General features: G+C 39.3%; 1 protein-coding gene across 1 annotated transcript in view; it reads left to right on the forward strand.

Moving 5' to 3' along the window:
• Nucleotides 1–4,917, forward strand: part of LOC107707823 (piwi-like protein 2) — a 41,634-nt gene extending 36,717 nt beyond the window's left edge. The window contains exons 20-23 of the mRNA XM_016511915.1: nucleotides 1,742–1,847; nucleotides 2,669–2,922; nucleotides 3,077–3,184; nucleotides 4,639–4,917. Of these exons, the coding sequence (XP_016367401.1) occupies nucleotides 1,742–1,847; nucleotides 2,669–2,922; nucleotides 3,077–3,184; nucleotides 4,639–4,795 (625 nt within the window). The 3' untranslated portion in view covers nucleotides 4,796–4,917. The remainder of the gene's footprint in view (nucleotides 1–1,741; nucleotides 1,848–2,668; nucleotides 2,923–3,076; nucleotides 3,185–4,638) is intronic.
• The last annotated feature ends 7,204 nt before the right edge of the window (nucleotides 4,918–12,121 follow it).

A 12,121-nucleotide genomic window follows, 5' to 3' on the forward strand; every position in this document is an offset into this window, starting at 1 on the left:
ATCACGATGTTGAAATTTAGTTTTAAAAAGTGCTGTCATAATACAGTATAACAGGTTTAATAACATTTTTCTTATAACAAAAATAACTGAACATTTAAATGCAATAAAGCAATACAGAAAAATGTATAAAGTTAAAAGTTTTACACAGATTAAAGTGCAAAAGAACTATAAAGACCAATAGGTATCACTTTACAATAAGACCTCATTAGTTAACCTTAGTTAATGCATTAACATTCACAATGAGCAATAGCTACATTTGCTACAGAAGTTATTAATCTTTGTTTAAAAAATACAAGTCTTAGTTCATGTTAGCTCATTAAATAACAGCTGCAACTCTGGATTTTAACAACGTGTTATTAAATATTGTAATTACCTAAGATTAATTAATGTTCAGAAGAATTTTTCATTGGCAGTTTGTTAACTAATGAATTAACTAATGTTAACTAATGAAGCCCTAATGTAAAGTGTGACCGAACAATAATCAAAACACTTTCAAACAATATCTAGGGTATGTTGTAGTCCAGATTAAAATGTAAAAAAAAAGTTTGAAAATAAATAGCCTATTAAGTCTAAATATTTAATTATTTGGCGCTGTGATGAACATCATAGTGAATACATAAATCTGAATGGCTGTTTAAATCATTTAAACACGATTCAGAAACAGAAAGTAGTGCAGCTGCTTTGTTTACAGGGTTTCCGGTGCGAAAGTGCGCTTTTATCCAGAGCGTCTCTCACATGTTCCTCCATGTGCTTCTCGTCCGCGCTTGTTTACATCAGAGTGCGCACGCATCTTTCATGCAGCATACGGCGGTGTTGTGCATTTTGACCAGTTTATGGGAAAAGTATTCTTAAAATGCATTCAAAATTCGGAATAATTTGTAATATATAATTATTCACGGTATTTAGAAGTGCCCACGATAACAATATCGTGCATATTCATTACCGTGATATATCGCATTACCGAATACCGGTACAAGTCTAATGGAACATGATCTTTACTTAATATCCTAATGATTTTTGGCATAAAAGAAAAATCTATAATTTTGACCCATACAATGTTTTTTTGGCTATTGCTACAAATATACCCCAGCGACTTAAGACTGCTTTTGTGCTCCAGGGTCACAAATGGTAAGGCACACCAGTTTGCAATATCAAGCAGCAAAACAAGCTGTTTTGTACAGCTAAAAATAGCTGGACACGGATGAGACCGGAAGCCAGACGAATTAAATTTACAAATGGCTGTGCCCGCTCTTACCGGAAAAATAAGGTGCATACATCATTTTGAGAAGTGGGCGTTGCACTCAAAAGTGGAGGCAGATGAACATAAAATCGGAGAAGTCCTGCATATACTGTATGTCACGAGAAGTCTGGAAGATCCAGTGAAATTTTGATTAAATATCGTTAGGTCAGAAAATAAATACATTTAAAAAAAATTTAACACATGCATCGATGAGCTGTTCACCAAAGCATCTGTGACATGCATTTAGAAAATAGATGTGGTAAATTTTCATTTCATGCCAACTTTAGATATTGCCCCAATAATAGATTAAAATGTAGTAGCTGATGTCTACTAACTAAAACTGTAGTTTGTCAAGCCACTCATAATTTAAACTAGCTTCCCCAACAGTGTGAATACTGTGAGCTGTTAATATGAGCGCAGAAATGAACATGTTCTGCTTGTATGCATCAGATTTGAGATCTGTGAATCAGGCCTAACCCTGTGTTTGTTGTCCCGGCGTAGCATGCTGACCAAATGGTATTCCAGGGTTACCTTCCAGATGCCTCACGAGGAGATAATCAACGGCTTCAGAGTCTGTCTGCTGGCTGCCCTGCAGAAATACTACGAGGTAATGAGGCATTTATATGAACTTGTCAAATGAATTTCGTAAATGCTACAGCTTCTATATGTCTCCTAAAAAGCAGTGTTGTGTCTTTGTCTGCCTCCTTACCGGACGAGCTCAATACATTCTATGCTCGCTTTGAGACAGGCAACACATTCCCTGCTGTGAAAATACCTGCTGACCTTGACACCTGCCCTTTGGTTCTAAACACACTCGAAGTGAGTAAGGCCTTCAAGAGAGTCAACGGCCGGAAAGCTCCAGGTCCAGATGGCATCCACGGACATGTTCTGAGGGCCTGCGCTGTCCCGTTAGCAGATGTCTTCACCAACATTTTCAACCTCTCCTTGAGACTAACAGTGATCCCCACATGCTTCAAGCAAACCACCATCATCCCTGTTCCCAAAAAAACAACTGTCTCCTGCCTGAATGACTACCGCCCTGTAGCACTGACATCAGTCATCATGAAGTGCTTCGAACGTCTAGTCAAATCCCACATCTGCTCCTCTCTACCTGACACCCTGGACCCATTCCAATTTGCTTACCGCTCAAACAGATCCACTGATGACGCCATTGCAATGGCCATACACTCTGCCCTGGAACACTTGGAGGGAAGAGACACCTATGTGCGGATGCTGTTTGTTGATTACAGCTCTTTTGTATGGTCCTGTTATTGTCACTGTATGTCTGAGCCTCGTCACAAGCATTTCAATGCCCAGTTTTCCCCAGTGTTAACTATGCAAATGATAAATAAATGCCTCTTGACTCTTGACTCTTGAAATGTTGTACAGGGGTGTATTTGACCTATTTTACCCATTTTTTACAAACAGGTGAACCACGCCTTCCCTGAGAAGATCGTCATCTATCGCGACGGCGTGTCTGACGGACAGCTCAAGACTGTGGAGCTTTACGAGATCCCTCAGGTTCTGAAATGCTTCGAGACCATCCCGAACTACGAACCGAAGCTGGCTTTCATCGTGGTGCAGAAGAGGATCAGCACCACCCTGTACTCCTACGGATCCGACCACTTCGGCACGCCCTCGCCAGGAACCGTACTGGACCACACCGTCACAAACAGAGACTGGTTGGTTGGCAAGAGCTGAAGCGCAGCTCAGGATTCTGCGAACGGCTTTAGCAACTAGATGTGCAAAGCTTTGCAGAAATGAGATCTAGTCAAGTGCATTAGCGGGAGGAAATAAAACGTGGTATATGAATTGACATGTTTCTCTTCTCTTCAGGGTGGACTTCTACCTAATGGCACATTCGATTCGACAGGGTTGCGGCCTGCCCACTCATTACATCGCAGTGTACAACACTGCAAACCTCACCCCTGACCACTTACAGAGGTTCGCTTTAACATTACGGATTTAAAGAAACTGCTAAATGTGCTATTAAATGTCATAGGTTTATACAAGGATAAAAGTTACTTTTTTAATAGCTGGCATATTTACTCTTTTCCGGCCAAACACGGAATTTTCCGTGTTTCCGTGTTCTCACTGTTATACGCTAGGGGGCGCTATTACGCATCTCCTGAATGAGTCTAGAAAGTGCGATCAAAAGCACAGGCGAGGAAGCAGCAGAAACGAGCGATCTCATATGTATGCATATGAAAAATAATGCGATCATCAACACTTACCGCATATAGATGAAAACTGCCTAATGTTACCGAGTGAAATGTCAATCCAGAAAGTGGTAAAGGCCTATGCAAGCTTTGGGAAACCATCTACTGCATCTTTGCTTTGATAATATTACTGAATATGATCCAGATGTAGTATTTGATAAAAATGCGATTTTCTCAGCTTCACAGCTGCTCAAAATGTTGCTTTTTTTTAGTGAAACCTACCTTCATTCAAGTGTTGATTAAAAAAACAATGCTTGAAGCTAGGAATAAAACAGATTTTTTTTGTTTGAAAGTAGAGAGTCTGATCTTCACGTTTAGATATTCATACAATAAAATATTCTGGGGGCCAAGAAATTTTAGTGAAAATCAGCAAAAATGCTGGAAGTGGCAGGCAACTTTTTCCAAAAACGCTGGCGGGGAAAGAGTTAAAAAATGATGACACATTTTTTGGAATGTTGAAAGGCTATATTTACCCATTTTATCACAGAAATTGGTGTTAAAAACAAAACAGCTAACAGGAGTACTTGGTAAAAGATGGCAGTAAAATAAATATATTAAAGCAATAAGCCACGTGAAGCCGTGGTTTACAGTGAATTTATAACAGCTAAGGGGCGTTGTTAGGCACGACGCGAAGCGGAGTTATAAAGTTATAGAGTTATAAAGCGGAGTTTATAACACCCCTTAGCTGTTATAAATTCACTGTAAACCACGGCTTCACAGGGCTTATTGCTTTTATAAAACGGTTATTCCATATACGTAGTTAGGTTTCACAAAATAAAACCGAGCAAATAAAGTGTAATGATATTTAGAACATGTTGTGGTTGCAACAAAGTGGTTGCCGAGCAACACACAGACGTAAACAAAGGTGTATGTTACTTTGTAGAGTCATTTACAACAGCTTCGAATGCGGCTCAACCAATCAGAATCAAGGACCGGAACTCTCCGTATTATAAAATAAATTAAAAAAAATATATATGTAAAATATAACATCTTGATGTTTCTACTTTAATTTGGAGATTCGATTGTGAAAATATATTTGATTACATATAATGTTCTATGCAATTAACCACTAGTAATTACAGATTTTTTTCTTATTGACGATTGACAGCACTAACCTATATATTACAAATAAAGTTAAAAATGTATGTATTTATTATTTTATTTATTTATTTAACACAGGTTGACCTTCAAGATGTGCCACCTGTACTGGAATTGGCCCGGAACGATACGCGTTCCTGCACCGTGCAAGTACGCCCACAAACTGGCCTTTCTGTCTGGTCAGTACCTCCACTCAGAGCCTGCCATCCAGCTCTCAGAGAAACTGTTCTTCCTGTGAATGAGACCCGTTCAGCGTCTCAATCAGACACAAGAGGGATCGAATCTCCCTCTTTCGTTCTTGTTTTTTTTTTTTTTGCTTTTTTTTTTATTGCTGTTCTTAAAAGTACTGTTCTGAATGTTTTTTGCTGGTATCCAAAACAACCTTTTTTTTTTTCCCAAAAGTTTTTTTGTAACTCTTAGTTGTTCGTTCTTGTAAAGCATTACTGAATAAAGTGCATGTCACACTCTTAACTTTCCCCAGCGTCTCTCTCATCAGTGATAGTCTGAAATAATGCTCTGCTGTGTAGTGGTTCAGAGCGCAGTATTCTTTCTATTAGCAGATTCCTTTTTCTTGAGGAAATTTGGTAACTCTTTGGATAGATAACTACACCAATTAACATGAACTAACAATGAACAATACTTCTCAAGCATTTAATCATAATGTTAGTTTCACCATTTACTAATACATTTTAAAATCAAAAGTTTTATGTTAACATTAGTTAATGCACGGTTAACTAACATAATGAACAATTGTATATTAATAGTTTAAATGCTGTAAACATATGTTGTGCGTAGTTCATTTTAGCTAATGCATTAACTAAGGTTATCAAATGAGACCTCCGTCCTTTCCCTCATTCTAAAAGGCCAAAGGAACAGAACAATGCTGCTTTCTGTTTTTGAAAACAGTCTGACTTGTTTCTGGGCAGCTGACTCGCAACATAAGCACAAAAAATGCATTAAAATTCCACATCAACATCTCAAGATTTGCATTACTTCATTTGAGCATTTAGTAACAAAGGATCTGTTGAGCAGTTGTACATTGAAAAAGATTTTTCAAAGTTGAAAATGACAACTGTCTACAGAAATAACCTTACAATACTGTATGTCCCTGTAAATCTAAACTAAATTTGGGAATATGCAAATTCTGGCAGTTTGCATTAGGGTTCAATGGAAATTTTATTATTAATAGCGATATATTTGTTTCCACTAGATGTCAGTGTCTTAATGATCACTTTTTAAACTGGCTAAAATGTAATGCCAAACACTAGCAGCAAAATGTTTAACTGACTATATATATATATATATATATATATAATATTAATGGCTGATTTGACACTTTTGACTTTCTGATTTGAGTTTTTTTTAATGCAAATGGTGAGTCAGACAACATGTATCGAGAGCCACATTTACACCAATCACAGGACAGTTTAAAAATCAATGTGGCAAGTTATTAGTATCTGAGACTTTCTTTGGTTGTCGAGACCCTGCTCAGCAGAGGTTTCACCCATATCCCAGTGTCATAGGTTGTCAGTCACACTCATTGTGACTGTAGAATGATGGCCATCGTGTTGAGAAGTGTCAGGGGCCCCATGTAACCCATATGGAGCAGCAGCATCCCTCTGGGTTGCTCAAAGCTATTTACTGTCACTTGCCACTTGTCTCAAGCAATCTAGCACCATCTGAACAAGCTCCTAAAACACAGCTGGAGCTCTACCCAGCTGTGTACAGAAATTACAGTTCAAAATGCAACCATTATTCCATGTGCAAGATCATAACTGGATGCCACTTAACTAAATTTAACGTGCAACGTGATGGTCATGTGGTTTAATAATTGTTTCATGAACTCATAGTTGTGTCTGAATTCTAATACGTCCTACACTGAATGACTACATTTTACATCTCACAGCCATTGTTAAAGTACACACTTGGGTGTTTAGTATTAATATTACACATACGCTATTACCATTGACCTTTGACCTGTTTGTTCTTTGAGCTATAATGTATTAATAACAACTGTAGAAACACACTTACTTTAAATGTTGCAAATATTTTCTGGCCTCATGGCAAAGCAGAGTGCCTACTGGGTAGTGCACACTTGAGAATTTCAGCAGATGCATTAGTTCACCTTAGTATTGTTATTTCCTGAATACCGAGTATTCAGACATCCTATTCATTTTATGCATTGATTTTTGCATACTGTATAATAAGGCAGTTTTCAGAAAGTGAGTGTTTTTTTTTTCTCTCTCAAAAGGCATAGAGTTGGTAACAAATATTTTACTGAAATTATGAAAATATGCAATTCTAAAAACACGCAGTGCGAACTCAGAATGTCTTTGATTGTCTAGAGTGTGGACACTCCTGCAAGAATTAAAATATGAGCAGAAGTGATTAGAATACAGTATTTTCAAAATATGTATGTTTAAATATACCAAATTCTCTTCAACAACCAGACTAACTATTTAGCTAGTCACAGTTTGTTGTAAGCTAATACGCTAATTGAGCTCAAAATGTCCACCCTTTCGACATACACATGACAGGGTGGACATAGCATTCATTTGTAGTTAATATTGCTAAAAACTAAAATGAATGGGGGGGGGGTATCAATGTGATTGACAATGTAATTATATTATTTATTATTATTATATTATTTTTTTCGAAGTTGAATATATGTTTCATTGTCATATTTTGTCATGCTTTGAGTGTCCTGCTTTATTTAGTCATTTTGCAAATGCTTTTATCTAAAGCAAATATGTATTATAGAACTTTATGTGTCCACCCCATCATGTGCTGGTCCACCCTGTCATCTTGATGTTTTACAATAATATTTTAAATAATAATTAAATCATATCTATATAATCCAGTGTGTTCAATAGCGGAAAACACAAAAACAAACGATAAGATTCCAAATAACTAACAAAGGACAGTTAACCCAAAAATAATATTTATACCTGAAACATAACCAAAGCAAAACAGAAATTAATACACTTAGGAACAAAAAAGGACAATAAAGGAACAAAGAAGCTTAATTGCTGGTGTTTCTTCTCTCGTATCAACTGTTGGTTATGATTATACATTTGATTCAAAAACACCAACGGATTATGGTCCGTGTACACAATAACAGGAATAGTACTACAACCGACGTACACGTAGAAATGCTGCAAAGCCAGCAACATAGCGAGTGTCTCCTTTTCTATGGTGGAATAATTCATTTGATGACGATTGAATTTAGCCGTAAAATATGACACTGGGTGAGAGACGCCATCAGCTCCATCCTGCAACAAGACAGCTCCAACTCCAGTAGCACTGGCGTCCACCTCGAGTTTAAATGGGCGATCCACCTCAGGAGCAGACAAAACTGGAGCGCTACAGAGAAGAGATTTTACACACACAAATGCGTTTTGACATTCGTCAGTCCAATTGAAGACAACTTTTGGGCTACACAGTCTCGTTAGAGGAGTGACCACAGTCGAGAAGTTTTTACAGAAACATCTGTAATATCCGGCCATTCCTAAAAATCTTCGTAACTCGACGTGTGGTAGGCACAGGATATGCAAGAATAGCATTTACTTTTGCCTCAACAGGACGTACCTGGCCGTTCTCAACTTTTTTCCCCCAGGTACTTACGTAACAGAAGCTTTTCCAAACTCGCACTTCGTTAAATTTAATGTTAAGGAGGCAGTAGTTAATCGACCAAACACATTGTACAGAAGAGAAATGTTATCAGCCCAAGTAGAAGAGTACAGAACTACATCGTCCAAATAAACGTTACAGTTTGGAAGGTCACCCAGCACCCAGCACCATAGACATTAACCGCTGGAAAGTGGCGGGCGCATTTTGAAGCCTGAACGCCATCCGCGTATATTGAAGGAAGGAATCGGGAGTCACGAATGCTGAGATTTCAGAAGCGCGTTCAGTCAGAGGCACCTGCCAGTATCCTTTTAAAATATCTAATTTAGTAATGTACTGAGCACTACCAAGATTATCGATACAATCCTCTACTCGTGGTAGTGGGAAGGCATCTGGCACAGTAACAGAATTCACCTTACGAAAATCAGTGCAAAAACGGTGTGACCCATCCTCCTTATGTACTAAAACACACAGTGAGCTCCAAGGGCTATTACTCTTTTTAGTGAAGCCAGATACTCCACTTCTCGCTTCATGGTCTTCCGCTTACCCGCTGGACAACGATACGCATGCTGTCTTATTGAACTTGCGTTACCCACTTCAATGTCATGCTGGATGACAGCAGTACCTGAGGGCACATCATTGAACAAGTTATGGAAACTTTCTACCAGGTCCTTCACATCCTGTCGCTGGTCACTCGATAAATAAAACAGTTGGGATGGCAGCACTTTCAGAATTCTTAACAACCACCATTCAACAATTCTCTGGGTATTTCCAATCCATCCTCCCCATCTTCAGTCTCAACAGTATGGGACAGCATGGACACTTGCTCTGCCTTCGGCACAGTCTGTAATTTACACTCAGAAAGGTTATTTGCATCATCAGCTTTATCAGCACGGCACAGATATGGTTTCAACATATTCACATGACACACCCACGTTAAAATTGCGGTCAACAGCTCGCTTGTCAAAACAGCGCTTAATTTTCTTTTGTGACAGAGAGAGCACTTCTTTTGCAACAGCACAATCATTTTGTAAATGCTCACGGGTACGGGAAATAAAATCAAGCACATTGCTTTTCTCAGATGGATTGGTAATAAAAAATTCATCTTTCAATACCTTTAAAAGGACCGCGTACGTTGTGTCCAAAAACCAGTTCAGACGGACTAAAACCAAGTGATTCTTACCGCGCTTCACGAAGAGCAAATAAAACCAATGGGACCCCATCATCCCATTCATTCCCCGTCTCCAAGCAATATTTTCGCAGAGCAGGATTTCAAAGTTTGATGCCATCTCTCCAAAGCACCCTGGGATTTGGGATGATAAGCACTAGACACGACATGGGACACTCCTAGAGCTTTCAGAGCATTTCTAAAGACTTTAGATAAAAAATTCGAGCCTTGATCAGTTTTAACCGTTTTTGGCAATCCAACCGTGGTAAAGAACTTCGTCAAAGCTTTAATGACAGCCTTAGCAGTGATTTTCTGCAACGGTACTGCTTCCGGAAACCGTGTGGCAACACACATAATAGTTAAAATATACTGGGAACCAGATTTAGTTCATGGGAGTGGGCCAACACAGTCGACCAGAACCCGTTCAAATGGTTCACCTACGGCCGGAATAGGGCGAAGGGGAGCAGGTTGCACAGTTTGATTGGGCTTCCCCACAATCTGACAAGTATGACAGGTTTTACAATATCGGGATACATCAGCTTTTAAACCGGGCTAAAAGAAATGCTGCAGCACTCGATAATGTTTTATTCACGCCAAGGTGTCCAGACCAAGGATGATCATGAGCCAAATTTAAAATATGCTGCCGAAACTGTAAAGGGACTACATTCCAATCATCCTGAACATCCTCACTCAACGGCCGAGCACTCCAACGACACATTAACACCGTATTTCTCCAGTAAAACTGATGGTTACACAATGGTAATGTTACTATCAGCACTTAGGCGGCACTTTTCAAGCATTGGATCACTTTTCTGAGCCTCTGTAAGAGCACTGCACGAAAGAGGCAAAAACACACATCAGAATCTGGATAACCAGGCTTCGGAATCAGTTTAGGGGCTTCTACGGACTCAGGAAATACATAATCTCCCTAAATCTCTCTAAAAGCACTCTCACCTAGGTTTATTTCGTTTTCCTTGACGAAACGTTTTGCCTGTGCTCGTGTTGTAACTGCACTAACAGCAAAAACATTCGGAAAGCTTTCTGCCAACGCATCCAGTTGTGAATCAGTAAGTGGAGTATTAGTAACATGCATGACTTTACCTCCAGCATCATTTACCTTCTTTTCATCTGTCATTTCCCATGATAAAATTGACACCCTGCACAGGAAGAGAAGAACGGACCGCTACATTAAAACAGCCAGATACCAGATCAGATGATACCCAAACACGATAAAGGGGAACAGGTACAAAACCCATTTCTATTCCCTGTACAATAGTACTAGTGCCACATGCGAACTCTGCACAAAAGGGCAGAGCACTTGACAGTAAAGATTAATTAAGACAGTATAAAAGATTGCGATCCCCCTGTGTCATGCAGAATTTTGACAGCCTTTTGATCCTCAACATGACCAGTCAAGGACACGTAATCGTCAAACACGAAAGGTTGAAAACACTCGTCAGGGTCTACAGAAGTCACAGGCAGATGAGACACGACTTTAACTAAAACTGAGCCGCGAGGTTGATTCTCCGGAGAATCCAAACGCTCTTGTTTTCGTTTTAAAACTCGACACTCAGAAATCACATGTCCCACTTTATGACAATAGCCACACTCTTTACGAAATTTTGGACCAGATGGGCTCAGTTTATTTTTATTATCACAAGAACTAACCTCATTTTCCTTTTGTGAAATGTGTCCGGAATCATCAAAAGAATGCCTTACAAACACGGGTTTATGCATCAAAGCATACTCGTCTGCCAAAACGGCTGCTTTTTGTACAGAACTAACCTTTTTCTCATTCAAATAAACCGCAGTTCGCTCCGGAACACAATTCGTAAACTCTTCAATGAGCAATAACTCACGCAAAGAATTGTAGTCAGTCACTTTATCAGCTTTCACCCACCTGTCAAAAAGATTACCCTTCTCACGGGCAAACTTGACGTATGTCTGAACAGCAGATTTTTTTGTTGTGCGAAATCGTTGTCTGTAGTGTTCAGGCACTAAGTCATATGCACGAAGAATCGCATTTTTCACCATTTCATATTGCACACTCTCTTCCAAAAAAAGGGCCCTCTTGAGCTTTGCCAGTCAATTTGCACTGTAACATTAATGACCAAACCTCACTTGGCCACTTTAATGCCGTAGCAATTCGCTCAAATGCTTGAAAATAAGCCTCGACCTCTTTCTCGCGAAACGGTGAAACTATTACAATATTCTTCGCCACACTAAACGAAGGAATCGAAGGAGCATTTAAAGAATCTGCTAACGCAGAAACTGAATCATTTGTAACGGAATCATTTAGCACAATCATAGGATTCAAACCCCCAGCTACCTCAGAGTTTGCATCATCTTTCAGCGCAGAGGATACTTTTTCTTTTGAGTCTTTACTAGCTTGCAATTCAAGCTGTCGCAATTTAACTTTAGTCTCCGCGTCAATACGATACAATTCAAGCTGATGCTGCAGCCTGTCCAGTTTTAAGCAGGCTGATTTTGGTCCATCCAATGGCGCGGTCTTCCAATCAGAGGTTGTTGCAGGGCCTTAACCATGCCCCATACTGTTCCTTTATCATGCATGAATCACATGCTCCCCGTGGGGATGTCCTTTTCCTGTTGGATATAACAGTTCCATACATTGCGCCCACGAGGTGCTTCTCCTCGGCCTGTGTTGTAAGAAAAGATCTATTGTCGTTCTCCTGATTGAGTTAGTTATTATCCCTCTTCTAAGTAGATAACGACGAGGCGCTAACAGGAACTGACTCAGAATATTGAGTC

The sequence above is a fragment of the Sinocyclocheilus rhinocerous genome, unplaced genomic scaffold, assembly GCF_001515625.1.
Source record: "Sinocyclocheilus rhinocerous isolate Xijiao unplaced genomic scaffold, SAMN03320098_v1.1 scaffold1256, whole genome shotgun sequence".
In the NCBI taxonomy this organism is placed as follows: Eukaryota; Metazoa; Chordata; class Actinopteri; order Cypriniformes; family Cyprinidae; genus Sinocyclocheilus; species Sinocyclocheilus rhinocerous.